At 37.0% G+C, this 27,860-nt stretch overlaps 8 protein-coding genes across 8 annotated transcripts; 3 read left to right on the forward strand and 5 right to left on the reverse strand.

Moving 5' to 3' along the window:
* Positions 1 to 1,561: 1,561 nt before the first annotated feature.
* Positions 1,562 to 2,560, reverse strand: EV154DRAFT_498701 (uncharacterized protein; the record flags this gene model as incomplete). The annotated part of the gene is made up of 2 exons (XM_051600389.1): positions 2,301 to 2,560; positions 1,562 to 2,249 (listed from the first exon to the last, which is right to left on the reverse strand). Coding segments are annotated over exons 1-2 (525 nt in total), but the record flags the coding sequence as incomplete, so codon positions are not given.
* Positions 2,545 to 3,995, reverse strand: EV154DRAFT_90393 (uncharacterized protein). The gene is made up of 2 exons (XM_051607833.1): positions 3,521 to 3,995; positions 2,545 to 3,454 (listed from the first exon to the last, which is right to left on the reverse strand). Exons 1-2 carry the CDS (start codon positions 3,777 to 3,779, stop codon positions 2,784 to 2,786), a joined length of 930 nt encoding a protein of 309 aa, XP_051460840.1. The 5' UTR covers positions 3,780 to 3,995; the 3' UTR covers positions 2,545 to 2,783.
* Positions 3,869 to 4,802, reverse strand: EV154DRAFT_498703 (uncharacterized protein). The gene is made up of 2 exons (XM_051600390.1): positions 4,217 to 4,802; positions 3,869 to 4,161 (listed from the first exon to the last, which is right to left on the reverse strand). The coding sequence occupies exons 1-2, from the start codon at positions 4,720 to 4,722 to the stop codon at positions 3,906 to 3,908; spliced, it is 762 nt and encodes a 253-aa protein (XP_051460841.1). The 5' UTR covers positions 4,723 to 4,802; the 3' UTR covers positions 3,869 to 3,905.
* Positions 4,803 to 5,657: 855 nt separating this feature from the next.
* EV154DRAFT_498705 (CNH domain-containing protein) lies at positions 5,658 to 9,321 on the forward strand. The gene is made up of 13 exons (XM_051600391.1): positions 5,658 to 5,841; positions 5,902 to 5,967; positions 6,027 to 6,146; positions 6,201 to 6,409; positions 6,477 to 6,998; positions 7,056 to 7,778; positions 7,841 to 7,911; positions 7,997 to 8,138; positions 8,202 to 8,400; positions 8,463 to 8,558; positions 8,609 to 8,711; positions 8,762 to 9,148; positions 9,199 to 9,321. Exons 1-13 carry the CDS (start codon positions 5,772 to 5,774, stop codon positions 9,281 to 9,283), a joined length of 2,793 nt encoding a protein of 930 aa, XP_051460842.1. The 5' UTR covers positions 5,658 to 5,771; the 3' UTR covers positions 9,284 to 9,321.
* A 1,376-nt stretch (positions 9,322 to 10,697) lies between these two features.
* Positions 10,698 to 13,707, reverse strand: EV154DRAFT_459450 (glycosyltransferase family 20-domain-containing protein; the record flags this gene model as incomplete). Its single annotated transcript, XM_051597483.1, has 8 exons — positions 13,038 to 13,707; positions 12,832 to 12,963; positions 12,654 to 12,779; positions 11,831 to 12,600; positions 11,598 to 11,771; positions 11,413 to 11,538; positions 11,111 to 11,352; positions 10,698 to 11,049 (listed from the first exon to the last, which is right to left on the reverse strand). The coding sequence occupies exons 1-8, from the start codon at positions 13,558 to 13,560 to the stop codon at positions 10,698 to 10,700; spliced, it is 2,445 nt and encodes an 814-aa protein (XP_051460843.1). The 5' UTR covers positions 13,561 to 13,707.
* Positions 13,708 to 13,741: 34 nt separating this feature from the next.
* EV154DRAFT_498722 (Metalloenzyme, LuxS/M16 peptidase-like protein) lies at positions 13,742 to 18,254 on the forward strand. Its single transcript, XM_051600392.1, has 18 exons — positions 13,742 to 13,981; positions 14,040 to 14,078; positions 14,161 to 14,197; positions 14,257 to 14,293; positions 14,358 to 14,436; positions 14,495 to 14,631; positions 14,770 to 14,920; positions 14,981 to 15,549; positions 15,615 to 15,672; positions 15,730 to 15,844; positions 15,913 to 16,274; positions 16,341 to 16,588; positions 16,657 to 16,727; positions 16,792 to 17,018; positions 17,082 to 17,176; positions 17,234 to 17,311; positions 17,378 to 17,833; positions 17,885 to 18,254. The coding sequence occupies exons 1-18, from the start codon at positions 13,852 to 13,854 to the stop codon at positions 18,086 to 18,088; spliced, it is 3,093 nt and encodes a 1,030-aa protein (XP_051460844.1). The 5' UTR covers positions 13,742 to 13,851; the 3' UTR covers positions 18,089 to 18,254.
* Positions 18,255 to 18,957: 703 nt separating this feature from the next.
* Positions 18,958 to 21,893, forward strand: EV154DRAFT_498724 (WD40-repeat-containing domain protein). The gene is made up of 5 exons (XM_051600393.1): positions 18,958 to 19,138; positions 19,198 to 19,345; positions 19,441 to 21,218; positions 21,300 to 21,627; positions 21,688 to 21,893. The coding sequence occupies exons 1-5, from the start codon at positions 19,101 to 19,103 to the stop codon at positions 21,790 to 21,792; spliced, it is 2,397 nt and encodes a 798-aa protein (XP_051460845.1). The 5' UTR covers positions 18,958 to 19,100; the 3' UTR covers positions 21,793 to 21,893.
* Positions 21,894 to 23,658: 1,765 nt separating this feature from the next.
* Positions 23,659 to 25,051, reverse strand: EV154DRAFT_600056 (uncharacterized protein). The gene is made up of 3 exons (XM_051607144.1): positions 24,994 to 25,051; positions 24,441 to 24,723; positions 23,659 to 24,371 (listed from the first exon to the last, which is right to left on the reverse strand). Exons 2-3 carry the CDS (start codon positions 24,668 to 24,670, stop codon positions 23,822 to 23,824), a joined length of 780 nt encoding a protein of 259 aa, XP_051460846.1. The 5' UTR covers positions 24,671 to 24,723; positions 24,994 to 25,051; the 3' UTR covers positions 23,659 to 23,821.
* Between the last annotated feature and the right edge of the window lie 2,809 nt (positions 25,052 to 27,860).

Genomic DNA, 27,860 nt, shown 5'->3' on the forward strand with positions numbered 1-27,860 from the left:
TTTCGTTGCTGCATGAGATAGGCAAATTGATGGAGTATGCGTAACTCTTCTTCATCGGCATTTGGTATCTGGAAGTAACTGAAAGCTTCAATTTCTTTCAAGACCTTTTCTACTTGCTCCAGAGGGAAGTAACATTTATCGCAAATGCCATCATCAATCAACATTGTTCCACCAAATACCAACTTCTCGCATCCTTTGCCGGATGAGAATCATCTGATACTCCACCGTCATCAATGTATAAAGTCGGTGGAAGTATCAGAGTCTACAACAGCTAGGTTATGACTACTTCCGGTCTGTTTGCTTGATTGTCTATTGTAAAGTTTCATTAAAAAACACTTGTATTAAAGGGTTAAAATGTAGATTTTACGAGGTACTGTCGTAACCAGACAGTATTTAGCTGTGACCAGACTGTAAAAAGACAGCATTCTTCGCAATTCCGAAGCTGCTTTAAGACAACGTCTACACCTACGTCTTTTTCCAGATTTTTCTTTGATACTAATAAAAAATAGAGAGGAAGCAAGTATGTTGGGAAAAAAGAAAAGGGAAGAAATAAAGTATGTGAGTGAGACTCATTTATAGACTGATAAACAAGAGATGGCTTATGTCAGGATGATATAATTGTTTATCAGCCATAATGTTTGAGTCTTTACTTAAAATAGAAACATTTCCAAATAGCCCCAGGGCTTATATCAGCGTTGCAGTAGGAGCATGCGCTGATAGTGAAGCATATTTACGAAAAAAAAAAAAAAAAAAAGATTATCCTATGACATTTAGAAAAAGCTAAAATTGTATTGCACGTCAATGGCGTAAAGTGCTTTCTCAAACTTATGTGTAGATTTTACTATCTAAAAAGGACGTAGGTGTAGACATTCTCCTTTTATTTATATCACGTGGCCTTAAAAAACACACACTCGACCCTATGGTCTTAGGTGTAGATTGATGTTCAAACTTTTCGATCTTGGGCCGAACTTGGCGGCCAGTTTGAACAAAGGTCGCGGCAAGTATCTTTACTCGAGTATGCGCTAGTTTCTCTTTTATTTGAACGAGCATCGAACGTAGCTCGCTTGAGGGTTTCGATCTTCATTCCAAACACTGGTAAACATTGTGTTTATTCAAGAAAAGGTCAAATGTGTAAATCCACTCCAAATCATTCAAACACAAACCTCTTTTTAGCTCTTCCATAAGAACATCTACAGTCACAATGTCTTCGTTTCCAATGTCACCAATACCTTCTTTATAGAACAAAGCAGTTTGTTAAATGATGATGATTTATCAGTTCACATCGACATCATTCTAGTTTTTAACTGGTCAAATACAAAATTAGTGACAATTTATGTATAATCGACATCCGCCGCTATACACTGTTTTGTGCGCCAAACAATTGTGTTTTCAGGAACCATTTTATTTAAAGTGATCAAACCTATTCTGTAATAGCTAATATAGTCATCTATCTATTTCTAATAAATCATGATCATTTTCCCCCTCAAATTAATTTACGCAATGTAATTCTACTAAATATGTGTTTTCGATACAGTGCTGCGTGTTGTATGGTTGTCAGTCACCCAACAAAAAAAAAGGGGGGGGGAGGGGAGGAGGAGGAGGAGAGCAAAAACAGTAATGATGATTTCTAACCTTGGTAAGTCATTATTATTAAAAGTTTCGGTTTTACTTGTGCCGCGAGGGATCCTTAAAGTCATTCCATGAGTTGTTTGGACTTGATCTAGATTGACTACATTAAGCGTGTCTTTTCTTGTTTTGCTGGGGGCCTTGTCTTTGAGTAGTAATGTATAGAAGAAGAGAGGGTGAGAAATGGACAAGTTATTTTTATTATTATTATTATTATTATCATTATTATGCAACGTGTATGTATGTGGCTTTTTCGCATAACAATGAAATTTATACATTTAATATACAATGGAAACATTATCGTCTTTTGTTGAATGTGTTGAACGATAAGAAGGTGGGTAAATCATGTCTTGGTAGGCAGGAGGAGGAGGCACATAGTCTAGACTGGAGGATCGTATCGATGTATGTCCAGTGGGTGCTAAGAAGGAGCTTGGTGGGATGCCTATGGTGGAGGAATTGTAAATGGTGCGACGTTCACTATCAATACCGCCGCCGCCAGGAGGTTGACTTTGAATCGTACTGTGGCTATTATTACTTTGTAACCGTACAATCTCGTCTTGATCTTGTTGACCATGTTCCACATTGTCGTTGGGTATGGCATTCTTTCGAACGAAAAGCAGTGACTACACAATACGGTCAGCATAAAATGTATTTTAGAAATAACAACAACATACCATAAACAATATGTAAAATATTAAAAATATACTGATCACCAGACAAATCACCCAAAACGGCGGTGTTCCTGTCTTGGTGTACAATATTGGTAATGTTATAATTGTTATTAAAAATGCTGTAACCACAATGTAGTGAATGACCGTTTGCCATGTTGAAGTCAATAGTTTTCGTTCTGTTTCTTTCATGCTTTATAAAGTTTAATAACAAAAAAAAAAAAAAAAGAAAAAGAGAAAGGAAGAAAAAAGGGGAAACAAATTATTAGAATCAGGACAATAACAATAATAAATAACATATTTATACGCGCTTAATATTATAATAATCCCTTGGTTCATAGTAATACGATTAACTACACTGACCTTTGATTGATTACAATGACTCCTCTTTTTATATATATATGTATATATATATATAACCACACTCGCCCCTCTCTCTCCATTACTGTGTGTGTGTGTGTGTGTGTATTTCTCCTTCCCTCCTCCCTTTTAATTAGGTAAGGTTTGATGCCTTATTGTCTGCGTAGCCCAATCATGTTGCACAAATGGAACAGGCCTAGCATAAACAGGCACCCAAACAGCCTGTGAAGAACTTGAAGGCTGATAATAATCCGTATTATGGTGGTATCTCGCACCTCGAATTTGAGTTACAATGGCCTCCTCATATTTCGGCGGAGACACTTCTCTTCCTGTATAACCAGGCAAGTCACTGTTATTTGATCGTATTACCATTTCTGAACGAAATGAAGGAGGTCCTGACGATGGTACAGAGGAATCAATCGTTTCATTATTGTTCCTAGGCCAGAAATTACAGCAAAAGTATTTGTTGATGGTGGGCCAATACTTTGTCTTGTAAAATAGGATTCGTACCGAGAGTGCCAAAAGACAGAATGAAATCACTGTACACACTGTTACAACAGCAATGATGGTTGAATTATGCTTGTTTTCTTCGACATGGTCTTGTACATGTTTGTTGCCATCGCTACCTGAGCCTGTCACAGGTTGCGTGGTGTTACCGATAGATGTTGTATTGATATGTCGGGGCGTGGTTACTAAGAAGCAACTGTCCTGGTCACACGTCAGGTTATCCCAGACATGCATTGCGTCTGTCGCATTGGACTGTTCATAGTGGTGACATACAGTGCTTGTACTACAGTCATCTGGATGAGAAAGGGATTAGTATTATAATTGTCGGTTTAAGAGATAAATAGATGTACGATATCTACCTCCATCGTCATCGTCGCCCGATGATAGGCAGTAGTTGTAGAATTCATAACCGTAATTTTGATGTGTCACAGCGCAGGCAGAATTGACGTTGTCCCCTGTTGTTGAATAAGGAGTGGCCAAAATACAGTCATCGGTGATACACATGGCACAGTATTTGCATAAGCCATTAACACAGCCTCCACCGCTGATAAAAGCACAATCGCCCTGGATGCTATAAAAAGGGAAGAGCGATAGCAAAATAACGATGATAACAATCATGATGTAAAGAAGGAGAAAGAAAGAGAAAGAGAAAAAAGAAAAATAAATGTATATCACTCTTTTGTGTTAAAAAAGCAAACAAATAAACAATTATAGTATGACGCTATCAAAAGAAGTATGTTTATTTTAATGTTGCATCATTTTTAGGCTTGTGTTTTCTTCAGCGAGACGTTCTACTTCAGCCAAGAGTTCAGCTTGCATCTTCTTCATGTGTTCTAATTGTTGTACTGTTCTAGTTAATAAGGCAGCTTTACTCAATTTCTTATTGGAGCAGCCAGGTAAATGACTTTTCAAGATATCGAAGCCGTCCTTGATTTGAGCACGTCTCTTTTGTTCGGATTGTATGTGAATCTGTCGACGCATTTCATTCGTACTAAGAATCCTTGAATAAAAGGTTAGGGTTAAATAATAAAAGAGAATGGGCGATGGGTGCTTACTCTTCAGGGTCACCAGCGTCTTCTCCCTGATTTAATTTCTTGCAAGGTTCATCGTTATTAGAGTCCGTTCTCTTTCTTTTACGTCCATCGTATGATTTTTTGGAATACTCGAGAAACTCTGTTTGATAGAATTCAGCAGGAATGGCATTTGCGCGAGCAATTGTTTCTTTGACACGATCTTCTGTTGAAGGTGGTGGAGTTAAAGGAGTGACAAGACGTGGTGGAGAAGAGGAATGTAATCGAGGAGGAGGGGTACGTGGTGAGTTATTTGAAGAAGAGATGGAAGAAGAACTGCTCTTGACCATCATTTCGTTTTGATTATAGTAAATTTGTGTTGGGGGAGGACCATACACCACATTGTGTGGGGGATATTGCATAATATGTTGTTGTTGTTGTTGCTGTTGGTAATACTGAGGAAGGTTGCCATAGACAACAGGTGGTTCATGTAATAATGGCTGAACATATGTATTTTGTTGTCTAATATCGTTAAAGAGTGTGCTAGACATGATTTATTTATTGAAGGAATGTATGGTGGGTTGGGTAAATGTATATAAAAAAAAAGATAAAGAGAAAAGATAATAAAAAAAAAAACTCTTCTTAAGTGGCAAGTTTTTTTTTGCTTTTACCCCTAAAAATTTAGTAGTCCCTGTCCCGATCTTGAAAAATACCCCGTCAGTAGCTGAGCATTAAAAAAATTACAGCCATTTTCAAAAAGAATAAAAAGTATCCCTCATACTCGTTTAAATAAGGAGTAAAGATTTACAATTGCAATTTCTATTGTGTTTGTGTTCAAAAACACATTGACCTTTATTATTCTTTTTGCCTATCTATCCGTCATTCTGATAAAAGACATGTTCATCGGCTGTTCAAAATAAAAAAAAGATATGCTTTTGCAAGTAAGAAAGATGGCAAAAGAACAGGCTTTGTCCTATCTGTCAATATCCTGTATGCATATTCTAGACTTTATGCAAAAAGGTTAAGACACGTGTTTACAAGATTTTCATATATTTGTGTACATAAACATCCAAAAAAATTCGCGTTACTTGATTAAAGAGGGGCTCTCTTTTTTTTTTGACACATTGCGGTAACACTAAAAAAAAAAGTGTACTATAAAAATCCTCCTTTTTATCATAGTTCTCCCTATAGTTACACATTATTATTCTGATTGATTCTTATTATACTTGAAACAATGGTTACCTGAACCATGCTTAGACTCATTTCCCCTCCCCCCTTCCCCATGAAAATCTATTATAAGGCTTTACCAGTAACACAAGTTTTATATGAGCTGTCTTTTTTTGTTTTCCTCATAGAAGTATCATCATGACTCCGTTTTTTATGTCTACAATTATGCATAACACAAAAAGTGCGCCTGATGAAATAAGAAAGCTACAGAAATGCTCAAACGCGCTCACTCACGTATGTGTTACTCCAAGTAAGCGATGACGTCGAAGGTTTTTGCCTCTACAAAGGCAACATGAAACTTGGGATTTTTTTTTGTTTTCAATTTTCTTTTTTCCTTTATATATTCACATACGTTTAGGGCAGTAGTTAGAACATGCACGATGCTTTTCAAGTAACCACAGTTGTGGATAAATTAACTCGCATCGAGTCTATTTTTGCTCACGGTAAGAAACAACTCATGAAACACAAGTCAAGGAGAGAGTTACTAAAGACATTATGTATAGGTGATCGACTTTTAATTGGTACAGGTGTTGGACAATTACTTGTATACGATACCAAAGAACCATTAGGTAATTTTACCACAAATAGCCTATTATACTTTCAACCTACAACTTTATTTTCTCAACAGTGGCCGATAATAATGAGGTACCTGAAGTCACTCTTGTACAAACCATCAAGAATTTCTCCAAAAGACCTATTGAACAACTGGATATTATCAAGGAAATCGATGTACTCGTCTCACTTTCAGGTACACACATACAACAGGGTTTAGAAAAGCATGTGTGATTAACATTCATCATAGATGGGTTGGTAAGTCTTCATGACTTGCGTTCGTTTGAATTGAGAATGGCTCTGGGAAAGACAAAGGGGGCTAATCTCTTTGCCATTCAAACCATGGTTGAAATGAGTCCCGAAGAACAAATTCCAGTTTTAACAACACGACTCGCAGTAGCAGTCCGAAAGAAGTTATTGGTATTTGTATGGAAAGATACCGAGTTTTTTGAAACGAAGGTAACACGCGAAACAAGAACAAAGGGCATTGACAAATGCATAAAGAAATACTTAAACCTTATTGTAGGAGCTGAATATTCCAGATCGTATTAAAGCCATGTCTTGGGTGGGAACAACCAAGATTTGCTTAGGATTTTCAACCGAGTATGCATTGATGGATGTAGAAAAGGGACAATTAACCGAATTATTTGCTCCCTCGGGCGTCGCAGAGGCAGGCCCCATGAGTACCCTAAACAGTCTCTATAACATGTCAATTGGTGCGAGAGGAGGAAAACCCATGATTACAAAAATCCCGAACAATGAGATGCTGCTGGCTCGAGATCATGTCAGTATCTTTTTGGGTTTGGATGGTACACCTACACGGAAAGTTGGTATTGAGTGGTCAGGTACACCCGAACAAATCGGTTACTCTTACCCTTATGTCATTGCAATTCTTCCAAAACATGTCGAGGTGCGAAACATTCAAACATTAACTCTTGTTCAACAAATTGAATTATCAAATGCAAGGTTTTTAAACCAAGGAAAATTGGTCTATGTTGCTAGTACCTCTCAAATATACCGCTTGACACCATATAGTTTCTCATCCCAGGTATAATAGATTTATTGAAGAAGCATCATCACACGACTAATTATACATATAATATAGATTGATCAATTGGTCGAAAAGCAGGAATATAAAGAAGCTGTCAGTCTCTTGGATCAGATTGATGCAGTTCTTGTTGAAAACAAGGAAAAGAAATTAAACGCGATTCGAACAGCTTATGCGCATGATTTATTCCGTTGTGGAGAGTACGATACAGCGTTAGGATTATTCCAAGAACTCGACACACCACCGGCAGAAGTAATCAGCCTGTATCCCGAAATGATCTCGGGTGCTCTGGCGAAATCAGGGTCCATGCATGCAGACGATGAGGAAGACGATAATGTCAGCATCATGTCCACGCATACCAAAAAGCGTAAAGACGTCCTGGAAGAGCATCATGATAGACCTTCCAGTAGAGCTTCAATAAAAAGTCGTGCCAATACTGTGGCAAGTCATCATAGTGGTAGCCATCTTAAAAAGAGTGAGACCGTTCCATTGACCGGACTCAATCTCCGTGATGCTGTCACCTACCTGATCCGTTATCTTACCGATAAGCGACAGAAATTAGCTAGGCGCTTAACTCAGCGACCTGCATCTACCAAAACGTCTTCAGACAAGTCTTCAAATGTGGAAGAGGATGATGACTGGCTTTACCAAGCTACCCTAGTAGATACCTCGCTTTTAAAGTCGTACATGATGACCAACGATGCGCTTGTGGGACCATTACTTCGTGTTCAAAATCATTGTGATGTAGAAGAATGTGAAATTATTCTGATGGATAAGAAGGTAAGTTAAACGAATTCTTAAGAGACATTTCTTTAATTAAAAGAAAAAAATCTTGTTTATAGAAATACAAGGAACTTGTTGATCTTTATAATTGTAAAGGATTACATGCAAGAGCATTAGACCTGTTGGAAAAGTAAGATAAGACCGCAAGGGGGGTTTTAATTTAAAGGGGGTAGAGGGAGAGAAAGATCATTTCCAACTAATGAATCAAACTCAAGGTTAGGAAAGCAAACCGATGGCCCATTAAGAGGAGTACTGCCAACAATCCGTTATTTACAAAGATTGGGCTTGGATTATTTTGAACTTGTATTAAAGTATTCTCGCTGGGTATTGGAGAAAGATCCCAAACACGGCATGGATGTAAGCATGGGGATTATCCGAACCTGAAAAAAAAAAAAACCTGGTTACTAAAAAGATTGAAAGATTTTTATCGATGATTTAGCAGAGGTAGAAACTTTTCCTCGTGAGAAAGTTTTACAACATTTGGAATCCATTTCGAGCGATCTTGCAATTCAGTATCTCGAATACATCATTGAGGAGTTACATGATGAATCGCCCGAGTTTCATAATAGGCTTGTAATTGCTTATCTTGACAAAATTAATGCTGATAAGAAGGACGATGGTAAATTTGTTTCTCCAGTTACCAAAAAAAAGTGGCTGATATGTTTATACTAGTTGATAAAGAAAAGAAAAATCGTGTACGATCTAGACTTATCTCGTTTTTAACCGACTCATCGCATTACAAAGCAGAAAAGATATTATCTCGGTTACCCATAGATGGTATACATACAAAAGATAACAATCAAATATGTACTTACTTGTTATTTTAGACCTTTTTGAGGAACGTGCCATTCTGTTGAGCCGTATTGGGCAACACGATCAAGCTCTAGATATCTATGTGTACAAGCTCAAGAATTACGTCATGGCAGAAGAGTCGGTATAATTGCCACCTAGCATTACCTCCCTTACTAACTCTTTTACAGATACTGTACAAAGGTGTATCAAGAAGATCCCGTCAAGGGAGAAAAAATGTATTTGACACTCTTAAAAGTATATCTGCAGCCAAGTAACAATCAAAAGCCACTTACCGAGCCCGCACTAGATTTGCTTGCGCATCACGGTTCCCATATCAACGCTAGCGAGGTCTTGGCCATCTTGCCTACACCAACCAAATTACATGGGTTATTTCCATTTTTTGAAAAATACATTCGAGAGACCAACAAGAATCGTAACATGGACTTGATTGTCAAGAATTTATTAAAAGCCGAACAAATTCAAGTGGAAGAGCAGCTCATGTTTTATAGGTCGAGAGCTGTCAAAATCACAGATGATCGTATGTGTCCTCAGTGCAACAAGAGAATCGGAAATAGGTATTTTCATGTGTAATTTTATTATAAATCCGAGTCTAACGATTATTCAGTGTGTTTGCCGTGTTTCCAAACGGCGTAGTTGTTCATTACTCTTGTAAAGAGAAGATCGAACAAACTCAATGGAAAATATTATAATACCCTCTACCTACCTTTTTTTTTTTTTTTTTTTTTTTTTTTTTGGATAAAATGTCATTCAGGCTACGTTTGAAATAACAAATAACAATACTATCTTGATTTATGTTGTATCGGATCAACTCGTACGTTCAATGATAGGAAGGGGATGTCTAAAAAGGTATAAAGGTCGATGCAAATGCTGTGAAATGCCTCTGTTTTGTTGTTGTTTTGTTGTGTTTTAGTTTTTGTTATCGATAAGAGTATGGTAACACTCAATATTGTAACGATTATTATATTTCGTGTTTTTTGGATAGATAAACGTTTTTTTTTTTCGATATAAAAAGAACCAATTGATATCTGTCTTTCTTTTCTCCTCCTTATCTTATATCGACATACGCATTTTTTTCTCTACATTTCACAAAATGGAAAGCATTTTTTTTAGAACAACCATCGTGATCAAGTATTCATACCCAATAGTACAAGCACAAACAAGCATGGTCCAGTCCACGTCAAGTTCAACCGCCACAACAAACGCAAGGACTTCTTGTGCCGTCTGTGGATCCGAATTGCATATGACAAGTAAGGAGTTTATAATACAATGCTTCATATAAAAAAAAATTTATACTAAACAAAACAAAATACCCGTATTTAGAACATTGTCCTGTGCACCCATAAAAGCCTTTCTTATCAGCTTCTGTTGTACAGTGCTCACGGCACCAATTCGCACTGTTTTAAATAATCCCCCTGCACTTGTAATATAATCATTTCACGCACCTTTCAATTGGCCAATTTATTCCAATTCGCGCTTCTTTCATACATACTCTTAATTTGCGTAGTTTCCAACCTTACTCATGCTACGAAAATTAGGAAGCAAAAATAAAATATCTTGAAAGTTCAATAAAATTTATATTTGAACAGTAAAAATCATGGCTTACTAAAATGTCTTTGTCATTGACACAAATGCTATAAAAAAAAAGTTAAAAGTTTTGATATTCAATGACCTAATTAGATGAAGTCTACTTTCAAATGGTATCCAGCAACATGAAACCCAGATTTTCATAGATTTAGACAACGATGTAAATATAAAACAGGCGTACACTAAGATGGCAGGTTAATAAACATATTTGTACACTATTCAAACTTCGCCACGTTCCGATAAGAATACATAATACCCGTAGTATACATCAGTGAAAGCAATGATAGACTTGAGCTATTTTGAATCTTCAGTTATTGCAATAATTTTGGAGGCTACTCCTCCCTACAAGATTACTTTATTAAAGTAATTTGCGGTTTCACTTCTATTATTCTCCATCTTTTCTTGTTTTTATTCTAACACTATTTTTCAACTGTGTGTTGTAAGCGCTGTACCATGCTATACGATTATAAATATACAAAATTGTATTCTTCATATCATAAATAACAATAAAAAAATTTATTAAACTAATTCCTTCAAGACCCTTATAAAATCTTGGTTTGAATCCACCTTCCAGTTGGCCAAGGTTTTCCTATTATGAGAACCCACGCACACGGTAAATTGAAGGATTGGATTTCCACCCAATTCGATTCTCTCCAGCGTCCGGAACATGTCTTCATCCGTTTTATCGTCACCGGCACACAAGATAAATTCAACATCGGGATTTTGCGTCAAAGCGCGCTTAATAATGACACCCTTGTTGACAAGACTTGGTCTAATTTCTACATTCATTTTACCCGTGATGCATTCAATTGGTAATTTACCGACCACACTTTGTTCCAAATGGTTTTGCATTTCCATGGCTTGGAACGCCCTAATTATCTATTGTTAATATACATGAATTATTATTGTTTTTCAAATGTTTTCGAGATTACCCGTATTTCGGATCGGCTTTACGATAATGCCAAGTTAAAGAGCATTCTTTCTGTTCAATGAAACTACCTGGCGTACGCTCAGTGTAGTATTCAAATATTTCCATTACGTCATCTTTCCAAGACATGTCGACGTTCTCAAGCATACTGACCCATGTCTCACTTTTAGGGTCTCGAATAAAGCAACCATGCTCACTGGATAATCCAAGATTGGGAATATGTCCTAGCCATTCTTCGAGGTAATGCTTTGAAGAGCAATGATATGGTTAGAGCGAATATTTTTTAATATCTTTAAATTTGTATACCTTAGATCGACCGGAAATGACCCAAACTACATTTTGAGGGTTTCCCGCAAGTTTTGTCAGAACCTCAAGTAACTCGTCTGATGGTTTTGCTAATTCAGGATCGGTACAGATTGGCGATAAAGTTCCCTATTATACATTTTGCGATAAATAAAAAGACGTATACATCAATTTTTGTTCCATCTTACATCATAATCAAAGAAAAATGCAGATTTTCTCCTATGCTCATATTCAGTCTTGACTCTGGTGACGTTCAATGGAGAAGCGCTGGCCCAGATATTTTTGGGCACGTTTATTAATCCATTAATCAACGATCTTGCCCAGAAACCAGCGGTATGGGAATTGACAAATTGTTGGAGTTGCTTTGACATATTATGAGTAACTACACACTTGGACGTATTTGAAAATAAAATAAACTCACCTGGTATCTTGATAGTTTCTCCTCGTCACTCATGGACAAACACTCAGCAATGGCACGTGCAACTTCGGGGAAATTCCATGGGTTAACAATAACAGCATCACCCATACTACGGGCGGTGCCAGCAAATTCTGACAGAATAAGTGGACTGTGATGCTCTTCTTGTGCGACAATATATTCAAAGCTGGCTGTATTCATGCCATCAATGACGGGTGTGACTAAGCCAATATCAGCCACTTGAAGCAAGGCATAATACTCATCACGATCGATATGTTGATTAAAGAAATTAGCGGGAGTGAACTCCAAGGATCCATATTTGGCGTTGATACGACCCACAATTTCGGATGCTTTATTTTCAAGCTCTGAAGAGTTTAAAACGCCAGGCGAAGTGACTTGAATGAGCACTACCTTCTCACGCCATTCGGGGTTGTCTTTCAAAAATAATTCAAACGCCTCTAATTTTTGCAGAACGCCTTTGACGGGATCCAATTTATCTCTTCCGATAATAATTTTCTTTCCGGCGTACCTTTCACGAATGGCTTTTACTTTGGGGGCTACACCGGGACGATGACAGTGATAGCGTGTTCGTTCCACATCGATGCCGATAGGGAAAACGCCTATTTGAATCAGAATGCCATTCCCAATAATGCCAGAAGGTGTGTACTCATAACCTAAAATACGAGTACAATTGGAGGCGAAGTGACGACCGTAATTGTAAGTCTGGAACCCTACCACATTAGCACCCAGAATTCCAGTCAAAATTTCCTTGCGATCTAATAAAGAAAATTCAACAGACTTATACCAAATAAAAAAAGCAGGGACTTACGAGGGAGACATCTAAATATTTCAGAACTGGGGAATGGCGTATGAAGAAATAGGCCGACGGGAGCGCTTGGTAAAGCAGCACGAATGATTTGTGGAACAAGCATTAAATGATAATCGTGCACCCAAACTACATGCACATGGTGAATACACGATAATTATGGTTTAGCACTTGAGCTTACTTATATCTCCTTCTACATAGTTTTTGATGGCTTCTGCAGCATACAATTCGTTGACTTTGACATAATCGTCCCAAAACTTGAGTTCATCCACTTTATCCGACCACATCAAATAATGCATTAATGGCCAAAGAACTAACAAGAAAAAAAAAAGTCCCGGTTGATCTATATTAGGAAATGTCCGCTGTGACACATAGTTGATATTTTACCTTGTTTACTATAACCTTCATAGTGCCCAAAAGATAATTTATCATCTACAAAGATAGGAACCATATCGTATCTGGAGCGTAACAGATGTCTTAGAGACTCTCTTTCTTCATCATCAATTGTGGCGACCTCTACAGGCAATTTCTTGTCGTTGTTTGTGGTGATAGACCCGGTACCACCAATGTAAAGGGTTCGGTAATCCTTTTTAAGAGAATCGAGAGCGGCATACATTGCCGAGTGACCTCTTCGAGTTGACAAATGCCAAATGTTTGTCTGACCAAGGGCGGCGACAGTTGAACGTCTTCTTCTTTCTAGATGAGAAATTGGTGTAGCATCCAGAGATTCCTGATTGTTTAGGTTGGCCAATCTTATTTTCTCGAGCAAATCTTCGTCTTCAATATCATGATTGTTGATCAAGCACTTGTAAGGAATCTGATTTACGATATTAATCACCTTTCCCTTCAACTTTTTGTTGCTTTCTTCATAATTGAAGATGGATTTCAATTGACTTGTATCGATTGACATATTTTTTGTTCTTTTACTAGAAGGGAAAAGGGAAATTAGAAAAAAAAATTATCCAAGACAGTTTTATCCATGAGAATCCCTTGCATTAATTTTTGACAAATTTGAAACCTTGATGGTTACATCACACCCACGCTTTTGACATCACATCTTTTTTTTTTTATTATTTTACCCCTTTTTTTGTTGTTGTTCTCTTTTGAACGCTCTTTTCTCTCCTTTTTATTTTTTTATTTTTTTTTTCTGCAAGAACATACACACACACACTCACACACCAAAACTAGGAGAGATATAGAAATGACGCCGACCGTGACAGATGATTTTATAAGTTTTGGTCAATTTCCTGTTGATCCTTGTGAAACAATTCAAGTGAAAAGATACAAAAGTTCAAAAACGGGTTTAACAGCTGTTCATGCTGATGTAGAAGGTAATAGCCTCATGATGACACATGTCACTCTGTGGCTAATGCATTTTTTTTTTGATAGGTCCTCTTGTCAGTGGATTCCTTGCTTTAGCTACCAAAGGTAAAAAAAGAAAAAGAAAACAACCATGAAACGTGTCGATTTAATCATCCCCCCTCCCCTTGTTTTCTTCTTCTCTAAACAGTAATGAACGACGATGGATGTCCGCACACACTTGAGCAGTACGCACTCCAGAATATAACATATATCACTATCTAATCGCTCTTTTTTTATTTACTAGTCTTGTATTTCTGGGTAGTGAGAAATATCCATACAAAGTATGCCAACAACCGATACAATCATATTACTTTTTTTAAAAAAAAATAACAATGAAATCCATAGGGTGCGCTTGATTCACTTGCTCCAAGAGCATATGCTCCCGGAACTAACGCGTGGACAGATATTGATCACACTTGTTATAGTAAGTAGTACATGTTCAAGATTTACAGCCTGCAAGCTTAACCATATTTATTTTGTAGCCATAACAACGGCTGGAAGTGATGGATTTCTGCAACTTTTACCCGTTTATGTAGATCATATATTATTTCCTACATTAACAGATGAGGGCTTCTATACGGAAGTTCATCATATCGATCAGAACGGAGAGGACGCTGGTACGTGTATAACATTACACAAATTTTTGATTACGGCTAATTTTTGACTATCCTTACCCCTCTTTTGCTTTCCATTTAGGTGTAAGTCTGCAAAAGAAATAAATAATCTAATCTAAATGTTTAACGTTATAATTATTCAGGTTGTTTACTGTGAAATGCAAGCACGCGAGAATTCAATGAACGATCGAATGCAACGAAGATTGCAGCATTTAATCTATCCTAAAGAAAGTGGATATCAGAACGAATCTGGAGGTTTGATGGAGAACCTTCGAACTCTAAAAATTGAATCAAGTAATAATAACAAGAAAATTCATAATAAACAAAAAATAATAATTCTTCTTTCTGATCTAGTCCGACAGTACCACAATCAGTTTTATAAACCCGATAACTTGGTGATTGTCATAACAGGAAAATTAGATCAAGTTCATCTCTTGTCAACTCTGGAACAAATCGATAAAGCAATTTTGGATAGACATAACTACACATTACCATGTCCCATAAAACAGCCTTGGATGCCTGCTCCACACATACCGGATTTACAAAGCGATCACATTGAAACTATTTACTTTCCGGGCGAAGAAAATAGCATGGGTGAAATTACTGTTACCTGGCTAGGTCCCAAATGGAATGCTTTTCTACAGATCCAAGCCATACATATGTTGAATGCTTATCTCAGTGACACCCCAATCGCTCCCCTGAAAAAAGTATTTGTAGAAAGAAACGATCCTTATTGTACAGAATTAGACTTTAGATTTGCCGAAAGAAGTAGAATGGCAATCACTGCCAGTTTTCAGAATGTGCCCTTGAACAAAGCCGACGAGATTGTGCCAACATTGATTTCTACTTTGCATGAAATCGTAAATACTCAAAGTATTGACATGGAAAGAATGATTGCACTGATCAGAAAAGAAAAATTAAAGGTAACTTACACATTGCTCTTATTCCTTGTTGATCTTTAACAATAACATCCTTGTTTGTCTTATAGTTTCTTGATGAATATGAAACTCAGGCTACATATATGGTAGCTCTGCCGGCAATCACAGGTATGATTTGTGTGACATCTTTATACTGTGTTATTTTCAATAACATTATTCTTTTAGCTTGTCTTTATGGAGATATTGGTAGTGACGATTTCGTAAATGCTTTACAACAAGCAAAGTATTTGGACGTCTTGGTAGATTTTACAAAAGAGGATTGGTTGCATCTTTTGAAGCAGTAATTATTATACTACACTATTTGTCTCAAGTGTTCAGGACTAATAGTACTACTCAATTACTTTGTAGAACTTATATCGATGCTGCCTACACTGCCCTTATCGGTAAACCTTCAATATCTATGTCCACAGAATTAATACAAGATGAGCAAAAGCGAACAGAGACGCAACGAGCGATGCTTGGAGAGGAAGGCCTTAAAGTGCTGGGTGCTAAATTAGACCATGCAAACCGCATGAATGAAGCCCAAATTCCATCTAGAATCATGGAAGGATTTCCTATACCCAGCGTCTCCAGTATATCATCCATTGAAGTGTTGACCGCTGTCAACCCATACAATCAACGGGCTGTCTCTCTGCCCAGGAACCGTGTCCAAGCACATGTCAGTAGAGACGGTCATGTGAAGGATATTCCTTACTTTATCCAATACGACCGTATGTAATTTTTATCTGTTTCACCTTTTATTTTTCTCCCAGCAACTCGAGCTAATCTTTTATTAGATATTCCATCGGCCTTTGTAACTATATCTGTGTACATGAACACATCGTTTATGCCTTCTCATTTAAGACCGTATGGAAGAATGTATATGGACACAATATTCGCTTCGCCCATTTGTATCGGCAATACAAACTATATCAATCACGATGATGTTATTCAAAAATTAGACTTGGATATCATTTCGTATGATGCTTCTTTGGGTTACAAAGCTGCGTTTCGTGAGTACATTGTGGTCACTATCAAAGTCGAAGTAAGAAATTTTTAAGTGTTTCTAGTTAGAATGTCATGTCTAAAAATCTGTTTATTTACTTTTTTTAGGCTAAAAAATATGCCGCAGGCGTAAATTGGTTACAACATCTTATGTGGAACATTCAATTCACTCATGATAGGTATATTTTAGAGAGAGAACGTACACTCACACAAGTTATATTAACGGCAACGTTAAATAAATAGACTTGTTGTAGCAGTAAATAAAACACTCAATGATATTCCACAAGCAAAACGGAGTGGAAAATTAGTCACCGACTGGACAATTCGTGCTATTCACACGGATATTACAAAGTCTACAGAAGCCTCCTGTAGTTACTTGTATCAAGATACTTTTCTTCCTCGGGTATTAGAAAATCTGAGAAAGAACCCAAATCAAGTCATACAGGATATGAATGATTTTAGATCTATTTGTAAAGTAGAGCAAATCTTGTTTATTTGTTTTTTTTTTCTTATTTCTAACATTCAATTTATAGTGTGTCGAGGTGAGAATTTGCGAGTACATGTGATGGGAAACATATTAAACCTCAAAAGACCAAAGAGTGTGTTTAAATCTTGGAAACGCTGTCAGGTATAGAAACACACATGCAAATCAATCATCTCGCCCTAACACCTATTACATATCCAGGGCAAATTTAAATCACTACCACCTGTAATTAGATCAAAAGATGCATTTGGAATTTTTGGCCGAAGGCCTGGTCATTGTGTAAGTTGCATTAAATCATTTATTTATTTTTTCAAGAAAAATAAACTAAACCCATTGCACTACTAGACGTCAATTGTAGTGCTACCATCGACGGAAAGTTCATTTTCCATTCATTCCGCCAAAGGACCTTCTGATTTCGACTCCCCAGAAATACCACCATTGTTAGTACTCATGGAAATGCTACATGCAATGGAAGGTGTCTACACACGTCTTGTCCGTGGTCTTGGATTAGCTTACAAATGTTGGCTATCAAATTTGACTGAGGCTGGATTAATATCTCTGTGCATACTTCGATCTACAAATATCCTCAGTGCCTTTGAACATGTCAAAAACGCAACACATCAATTAGCCAACGGAGAGATATTGTTTGATGCATATGCCTTAGAAGGTGCAAAAAGTAGCGTGATCTTTGATATCGCAGATTGTGAAAACACTCGAGAAGTGGCTGCAGCACAATCGTTTATAAACAAGGTGTTACGACAAAGCAAAAGGCAAAAACGTGATTTCTTCAAGGCTGTTCAGGTATAATATATAACCAGTTTTATAAAGCAAGTTACTAAATTATCAATGAAGGATGTCACAATGGACGATATTATCCAAATTCTGCTCAAGTATATTGTGCCTCTTTTCGATTCCAACACTTCAAATCACGTCATTGTTAGCTCTAGTGCAAAGAGTCAAGAAATTGCACAATCATTTTTTCTCATGGGTCACCCCTCACAAGTCATTAAAGTCGAAGACGTGTATGGCAGAAATCTCTTTCAACAAGTAGAATAGAATTACTTTTTTTTCACCCGACGCCAGTATATATTTAATGTACAAATTTAAACCAAAACAAACAAAAGCAAACTTCATTGGCAACGTCTCATTACTTATCCCCTCTTGCCAAATCCTTTCTTTATAATAAATTAAATAATAAAATGTCCTACCATATTCTCACTCACTCACGGCATTTTTTTTTTTTTTTTTTTTTTTTTTTTTCGTGTAAAAGTAAAAGATTATGCACGCCCTGCATTTTTCATTATAAAATAAGGATAATGGCGCAATGCATATAAAAACAATAACCCCATGGTGTTGCAGGTAAATGTCATACAATAACCTTAAAAACAGGCGTTATACATAAATAGGCTTGACTTTTTAAGTAATGCGTTCAACTATTTACACTCTGTGCTGATTACTAATACACGTGCATAACTTGCACCAAAAACCAACAATTCAGAAAGCTTATCAAACACGCCATTGTCACCTGATGCCGGACGACAGCAAACTAACCAAAGGTTAATTTTAACCACTCTAATGGTAGCACTCATAAAAAAATTGACGCGCACCCGCAAAAAATAGATTGGCTCAACAGACAATGTTGATATAGCAATACGGATTTAGTCAATTGAAGTCAACAAGGAACGTTCTGTATTTTTTTTTTTTTTTTTTTTTTTTTGCGTATCAACGGTCCTATTATGAGAAGGCAAGAAATATCAGGGCATAAATCAAAAGTATTCCTATTTTTTATAAACAGTAATTTAAACAGATTATTATGCTTAGTCTCTTCTCTTTTTAGTTCTGCCGGCATTTTGTAATAAAACAAAGTCTATTATTACCCCTTTTATACATTACGGACCAAAATTATATGAAATGTCAAATCTAAGCCGCTATGTGACTTGGTTTACTCGTATGAATGTCAGCCTTTTTTTCCACTTTTATGAGAGTGGGAGGATTGTGATATCTGGGATATAAACTATTTCTCGCCTTACAGACTTTTTTTTTTGTTTTAGAAAAAACGATTTCAGACATGGCTGAAGAATCTTCGAAGTTATTGTTGAAAACTAGGTATGCCCCAATATTCGAAACCTTTAGAGCGATTCTCACACTTTACGTTTTCAATTTAGTTTCAAATCGATCAAGACGATCGAATCGATTTACACTGGTGGTAAAGTCGTTATCACCGAGGACGCAAAGTTCTTAATATCAACACTCGATGAGGATATTGTTGTTACCGAACTCGAAAGCGGTAAACAAGTTCACAAGTTGGAAGGTGTACGTGCATTTTTTCTCTCTCTTTTTTTGGAATTTAAGTTTGTATACTTTTGACGTGATATTAACAAAAGTTTTTTTTTTTTTTTAATAAATAGGATACAGAAATTGTTACAACTATGGCTGTTAAGCCCGATGGAAAGCATTTAGTCAGTGCCAGTCGAAGTTTGTTTCTTCGTGTTTGGGATCTTGAAAAGGGAGAGAGTATCCGTACATTTAAAGCTCACGATGCACCAATTATTGTTATGGATATCGACAAGACGTCAACATTAGTAGCTACAGGTTCTGCAGACGCCAGCATTAAGATTTGGGATATTGATAAGGGATTTTGTACTCACAACCTCAAGGGTCACGGTGGTGTTATTTCAGCTGTCAAGTTCCATAACTATCAAGGTAAATGGTATGTTGCCTCTGGTGCCGATGATTGTCAAGTCCGTATTTGGGATTTGCAAACTCGTAGCTGTATTGCCGTTTTGCAAAGTCATGTCAGTGTCATTCGTGGTCTTGATTTCTCTGCCGATGGTAAATATTTGATTTCCGGTTCTCGTGATAAGGTTGTCAATGTTTGGGATTGGCAAGCAAAGGAATTGAGAGCCACTCACCCTATTTTTGAAACTATCGAAACTGTTGGATTTTTGGAAAAGAATGTGAAACTTGCTGGAAAATTTGGCAAGCAATGGCAGGATGCTGATATTTTTTATACTGCTGGTGATTCCGGAATTATTAAACTTTGGGACCTAAAGTCCGGTAAATTGATCAAGGCTCAAGAACCCGAAAAGAACAGTGCACACACTATTTCAGATGTCATTTATGTCCAAAAGACTCAAATTTTAGCCGCCGTCACCAACGATCAAAATATTTTGATGTATTCATTAGAGCATAAATTGGAGCGTGTCAAGCAAATTGTCGGTTATAACGATGAAGTAGTTGATGTTGCATATTTGGGCGAGAAGGAAACACATTTAGCTGCTGCTACCAACAGTGCTCAATTAAGAGTCTACAACGTCGGAACACAGGATTGTGATCTTTTATATGGTCACAATGATATGATTATTTCGTTGGATAAGTCCAAGGATGGTAATCTTGTTGTTACAGCATCTAAAGATAAAACAGCCCGTATTTGGAAAATCGATTTAGAAAACGAAGATCAAAATGAAAGATTTAAGAGCGCTGGTGTGTGTATTGGTCACACAGAATCTGTCGGTGCTGTTGCTCTTTCCAGAAAATCCAACACATTCATGATTACTGGTAGTCAAGATAGAACCATCAAATACTGGAATTTGAGAGATTTAGATTTAGAAGACCCCGATGAAGAATATAGACCAAAGTCCTTGTATACTCACCAAGCTCATGAAAAGGATATTAACACCATTTGTGTTGCACCCAATGACAAATTTTTTGCCACTGGTTCACAGGATAAGACAGCCAAGCTCTGGAATGTGGATACTGGTGAATTAGTTGGTACAATGAAGGGACACAAGCGTGGTGTTTGGTGTGCACAGTTCTCCCCCGTTGATCAAGTTTTAGCTACCAGTTCCGGTGATAAAACTGTAAAGATTTGGAGTTTGAAGGATTTCACTTGTCTCAAGACTTTTGAAGGTCACACAAATTCTGTCTTGCGTGTCGATTTCTTGACAGCTGGTATGCAATTAGTCTCAGCTGCATCAGATGGCTTGGTCAAGGTGTGGACAATCAAAACAAACGAATGTGCCTCAACACTTGATAATCACACACAAAAGGTCTGGGCTTTGGCTATTCGTAAGGATGAAAAGGTCATCGTCTCTGCCGGTGCTGATTCCGTCATTAATTTTTGGGAAGACGTTACCTTGCAAGAGCAAGAAGAAGAATTAAAGGATAAGGAGGAGTTAATCATCAAGTAAGTAATCCTGCAATCAGTGTGCTTTATGACAAGGTATTCATTTATCTATTTTTTTTTTTTTTTTTTTTTTTTGTTTAGGGAACAAGAATTACAAAACTTCATGCGCAAAAAGGATTATTTAAACGCTATTTTATTAGCATTATCCTTAGAGCAACCTTTCCGTTTGTTAGGTTTATTTAGACAAGTTTTTGAATCAAGACCTGAGAACGATGAAAGTATCACTGGAGCAGAAAGCGTAGACAGAATTCTTGCAGAGATGTCTAAAGATAATCTCGAAAAGCTATTAGGCTATATCAGAGATTGGAATACCAACGCTAAACACTCAGACATTGCTCAAACTGTCCTTCATGCCATTCTTTCATCTCATACATCAGAAGAATTAGTAGAAATTCCTACTGCTAAAGAGGTAATGCCCACATATGAGCCCAAATTTTTATCTCTGAAATTAATGTTTTTTTCTATTCAGATTATTGATGGATTATTACCATACACCGATCGTCATTATCAACGTATTGATGATCTCATTACTCAATCATTTATCATTGATTATACACTTCAAGCACAAAAATAAGCAACTCCCCCTCTTTTTAAACTAAAAAGTTGTTAAATAATTTTGATATTTTGTAACATTTTTAATTATCAATAAAAACCTGTAATTTTTCTTTCCTTCTATCTGCGCCTAAATTATTAACGTTGCGGGCCCTTTCGTTACATATAGCGTTTTTTAAGGTGGTCCAGTGGACTTTTAGGTGGTCCAGTGGTTTTTTAAGGTGGTCCAGTGGTTTTTTAAGGTGGTCCAGTGGGTTTTTAGGTGGTCCAGTGGTTTTTTAAGGTGGTCCAGTGGGTTTTTAGGTGGTCCAGTGGTTTTTTAAGGTGGTCCAGTGGGTTTTTTAAGGTGGTCCAGTGGGTTTTTAGGTGGTCCAGTGGTTTTTTAAGGTGGTCCAGTGGGTTTTTAGGTGGTCCAGTGGGTTTTTTAAGGTGGTCCAGTGGTTTTTTAAGGTGGTCCAGTGGGTTTTTAGGTGGTCCAGTGGGTTTTTAAGGTGGTCCAGTGGGTTTTTAGGTGGTCCAGTGGGTTTTTTAAGGTGGTCCAGTGGTTTTTTAAGGTGGTCCAGTGGGTTTTTAGGTGGTACAGTGGTTTTTTAAGGTGGTCCAGTGGGTTTTTTAAGGTGGTCCAGTGGGTTTTTAGGTGGTCCAGTGGTTTTTTAAGGTGGTCCAGTGGGTTTTTAGGTGGTCCAGTGGGTTTTTTAAGGTGGTCCAGTGGGTTTTTAGGTGGTCCAGTGGGTTTTTTAAGGTGGTCCAGTGGGTTTTTAGGTGGTCCAGTGGGTTTTTTAAGGTGGTCCAGTGGGTTTTTAGGTGGTCCAGTGGGTTTTTAGGTGGTCCAGTGGGTTTTTAGGTGGTCCAGTGGGTTTTTTAAGGTGGTCCAGTGGGTTTTTAGGTGGTCCAGTGGTTTTTTAAGGTGGTCCAGTGGGTTTTTAGGTGGTCCAGTGGGTTTTTTAAGGTGGTCCAGTGGGTTTTTAGGTGGTCCAGTGGTTTTTTAAGGTGGTCCAGTGGTTTTTTAAGGTGGTCCAGTGGACTTTTAGGTGATCCAGTGGGTTTTTAGGTGGTCCAGTGGGTTTTTTAAGGTGGTCCAGTGGTTTTTTAAGGTGGTCCAGTGGGTTTTTAGGTGGTCCAGTGGTTTTTTAAGGTGGTCCAGTGGGTTTTTAGGTGGTCCAGTGGGTTTTTTAAGGTGGTCCAGTGGGTTTTTAGGTGGTCCAGTGGGTTTTTTAAGGTGGTCCAGTGGGTTTTTAAGGTGGTCCAGTGGGTTTTTAGGTGGTCCAGTGGGTTTTTAGGTGGTCCAGTGGTGATTCGAGTGATATGGCCCTATTAAAGATATAACAACCAGTAGTTATGGCATAAAGGATAGAGTCAACTTTTTACTTTTCTTAAATTTTATTATAAACGTTGTCATCGGTCATTTTCTAGTTATTTGGTAGCTGAGTACAATACAGAAAAACTGTAAACCTTGCGCGAATGTGGATTTCTGGAAAAACGCGAACCGGCCAGTAAATCAAAGTTTATAAATACACGAATTTTTTTAAAATTACGCAAATTTGTACCCTGAATATTATTATATTTAAAATTAAGGTGTAATGTAAAAACTCAAATCGCTTGGCGTTGTTCCACGTTTTCGGTTATGTGAATATCCAGTAGCTGGAGCTTTACACATAGATACCATGACTTCATCTAAGCGGATTATGACTAAACCTTTTTGCGCTAAATAAGCTATTTTAGGACGTAGTTAAAACTTTTTTTGTTTTTCCTGAAAAAAAGATGGCCTAATGCTCGGACCTTTTTGAATGGCATTTTATAGTTGAAATCCATGTAGGATACACATGGGTTGTCGGTGTGTTAATAGAGTCAGAATTATTATTTTTTTTAAAAAAAACAGAATTGTAGAACCGATTGTTTAATTTCCTTTAGCACATACTTTTGGAATCTGATGGATGGTGTATATTTGTTGAGTCTCAATAAAAAAAGGAGCCTATTTGTATAGCACACTTTTGCAATAATATTTTCAACAAAAGACAACAAATATTTACATAGTAGATGGATTATTTAATTTATTTACTGGTCTTGTAAGCAGAACCCTTAGTGTTACCAAGACATTCAGCGACACTAACGAACTTGTAGTTCTTCTTTCCCTTGATGTATGTGGTAACCCAAGGTACTAATTCAGAAACAGTCTTCTTGTAAACGTCATGATGAAGAGCGATGTGACCATGAGGCTTGGTCTTGGAGTCCTTTTCAATGACATTCTTGTAATTAGCTTGTTCCTTAGAAATGCCAGAGGTTTCGCTGTATCTCCAGTCATTGGAATCAATATCCCAGAGGATGATCTTATAGCCAAGACCACCAAGAGTGGTAAGGGTGGAAGAAGAGTATGAACCAGCAGGGGGACGCATGTAGGTAGGGTTCTTACCGAGGACAGAACGGAAAACAGTTTCCATCTTGGCCATTTCACTCTTGACAACAGTGGCAGATTGATCACCGAGCTCTACATGGTTATAGGTGTGACTACCGATTTGGTGACCACTATCGTAAACATGCTTGATGACTTGCTTGTAGGTCTTAGTACCAGCAGAAGTCTTAACAGACTGCGTGTTGACATCACTGAAATAAAGAGTTAGTTCATCTATAGTAAAAGTACTTGAGGCTATTCTTTTAAAAAAAAATACTTACACCCAGTTGTTACCGTTCATGAAGAAAGTAGCAGTAATACCAGCCTTCTTGAGGGTATCAGCTAAAGCCCAAGTGTATTCATATGGTCCATCATCGAAGGTTAAGGCGATAGTACCGGGAACAGTACAGGTGCTGATGATTTGTGCCTTGGTGGCTCTCTTATCGAGAGCGGGTGCTGCAGAAACAGCAGTGGCAATGGCAGCCAAAGTGATAAGGAAAGTAGAACGCATTGAGAAAAATGAAGGAAGGAAATGAACGAAAGTACTAGTTTGATAAAGAAAAACTGAATTATAAAAAGTCAATCATTTTATACCCTTTTTTTCGAAAAAAAAAATCCCAAAATAAATGGGATTGTACACCCGCAAAAACAAAAATCTAGTGTACCACAATTTCGTATTCCGGGTACAAAGGAATCGTTTCACGTCTTTGCGAAAATTTTAATGCAAAAAAAAAAAAATGACTTACGATATCTTGTTGAAAAAATAGCAACATGAGATTACCAATATGTCAATTAAAACTATAGCATCAACTGACTGAATAGGACCCATACCACATACCTTCAATTGAAGTTTTCCTAGTTATTCTATTTTTACATTATATTCATAAGCAGTTGCGTTTATGCGTGCTGTATTAAAAAGCCGCAATTGTGCGCCATCAAATGGCATAATAGTGTTGTATAACATGCTAACATCAAAAAAGGGGTTTCCTTTAGCATTAACCATCCCATCGTTCTGCTAAAAATACCTTTTACATTTTGAAAGCCATCTATATATTTTAATAATCCTATTTACGTTTTAAAGAAGTGTTAAGCCTACAATAAAAAGTACACAAGATCAGCTAAGGGGGAAAAATGATATCTTTACTTGGCATGTCTAGATAATCTATCGCATTAGGTACAAACAGTATCTTTTTTGAGGTACGGCAATACTTTCAGATCCTGCTACAATACAAAATATTCACTAATTAGGTAATCATAAACGTTGCTTGTATTTCCCGGGTCGAAAACATAATGTAAATTCCATTTATGGTAAACCCAACCTTATAATGTTGTACATCGTAATTAACCTGGAGGAGCTTTCAACTTTCTTCCGTTACACGAACATCACTCTGCTCTGGCCAATGAAAACAGAACTGGGCAATGTGGTTAATACTGAAAAAAAGCAACCCGCTCTTGTTTATGTCGTTGAACTATGTAATGTTAGGAAATCATCGCTGAAATATATATTTACACCGTTAATAATTACTCAACAGTGCTTCAAAAACTATGGTAGAGTAATTCAGTTTTATTTTCGCTTACCAAGCATGACTTATCTCTCCCTAACAGATATGAATTTTCTTGGTACAACTCTTTGCAAAACTTGTATCCCCAATAATAGTATAAATAATAGGACGATATTTATAGCACAATTTTTCGCCCTCCCTTTTTTTTTTTTTTTTTTTTTTTGTCATGTCAAGAAAATCGTTCATTTAAATCTTTCCGCCACTTGAACGAATTGAGCATTCGTTATCAATCAAATCTCTGTGTCTATTCTCCTTGGTTGATACTATGCCAATTAGATCCCTTTCTCTCGACACGTTAATCTCGAGTTAAATTAACAAAGTCATACTTATTGTCGAACAATGATACGGACTCTATAATTCTATAATTAAAATACCTTAATTTTAATTCTGCCATTCGTCTTTAACAATAGCACGCTATTGTCCGAAAAAACCACATCATTTTAGCGTGATTAACTATGGGTCATAAAGAAGCTGAAAAGGCGCTAAGTAACACGGACATTTTAGAATCGCTGTTCCCCCTCTTTGGCTTGTGCAACAGGCGGGTTAGAGGTATATAACATTTATACAGTGGCTATTTAGGATTTTGGATTTAGTTTTTTTTTAGTAGTTATAAAATTATATAAATGACACAAAACCTCTACTAGTCTATGTTCTGTTAGAATATCCAAATACAAAAATGAGAGACGTAAATTCGTATTATTAATTCTAGTCATTGAACAGTAATGGAATTACACATGAAAACAGGTTGTTGATCTATGTTACACCTTTTAAAAATAACTCAAAATAAAATTAAAACCCGAAAATATCTTGCGCTTTCCTTTCTGAGTAGCACTTTAACATTTATAACACATAACCTGCATGTCCAACTTGCTTACTTACTACAAGAACCATAGCCAGTTACACATAATTATGCATATATTTTGTAAAATTTATGCATGTTTCAATTAAAAAATGTTAGCATGTACAACGCCCTTTCAATTTTTGGTTTGCCCGAAATAGAAGAAAATCGTGGCCTTACCTGGAGCAGTAAGAATAATTTTTATCGGCATCATCCTGTTTTTCTCTAAGGTCGGCGGGCTAAAAGCGGGAGCAGCTGTAAGTAGAACGGAGAGTTGCCCAAAGTGGGAACAGTCTTAAGTACTTAGATAAAGCGGGAACTGTATTTTATTTATATGGTTATAAAGTTGGAAGCCGCTTGTTTTTTCCGTACCTCGACGCGTTTATTAAACCAGCATTAGTAGTACTATGTCTGTGTAGAATAGAAACTTCTGAGATTAAGTATATATATGTATGTCATAAATCAGGCTATCGAAGCCAATATAAATGATATCTATGCTACTGAGTCACGAGAAAACAAGGACGACCAAATCAGAAAAAAATTGTAGTAAAACTCACCATGAACAGCTCTGATACAAAATAGGTTTACACTATTAATTAGCACCATTGCAACATAAAAATATTCTTTCCGTTGAGCCTAATACAAAAAACCAGGTATTTTATAGACAGCTATAGTTTGATGGATTGACAGAACCTGTGATACAAATGCTAATATTTATACATATATAATATCAGACTAGTGAATAGTCAGCTAAAGTTGTAAGATCCCAACATTCACTTACCTCAAATCCTAACTGTCGGGCACTTCATCCATAAATGAGCTGGGTAAACCTACCATGCATTGCCTCCTATTTCTTTCAGAATATAACCATTTAATTGGATCAGAGTAACCCACCAAAGTAGTCCCACCAACTATCTCAAGATTCGATTTCTTCTCCCATCCACAGACACTCATTCGCAAAACTACCACCCCCAAACAATTGAATCTGGTAAACATTTTTCAAGATCTCAATCTTTACTCCCTCCACACACACCCCCCCCCCCCCATTTTTCAAGATCATTATCATTTTGGGCTCTCATCCCTCACCCTCCTAGCAACCATTAAGAAAAGCTGCTACCCCCAAATCTTTGAAGCTAGTAAAATTTTTTTAAGATCTCAATTATTATCCTACCCCCCATTAATTGAAGGTCACAATTGTTTGGCTGATAAAGAGCGTATTGTGACCTCTACCATATATTTGCTCCGCACAGCATCCTCCCCCCTCCCTTCATTTCTGTTTAGCTGGTAAAAACCAGATCACC

Source organism: Mucor mucedo (genome assembly GCF_025094135.1).
Source record: "Mucor mucedo strain NRRL 3635 chromosome Unknown EV154scaffold_17, whole genome shotgun sequence".
In the NCBI taxonomy this organism is placed as follows: Eukaryota; Fungi; Mucoromycota; class Mucoromycetes; order Mucorales; family Mucoraceae; genus Mucor; species Mucor mucedo.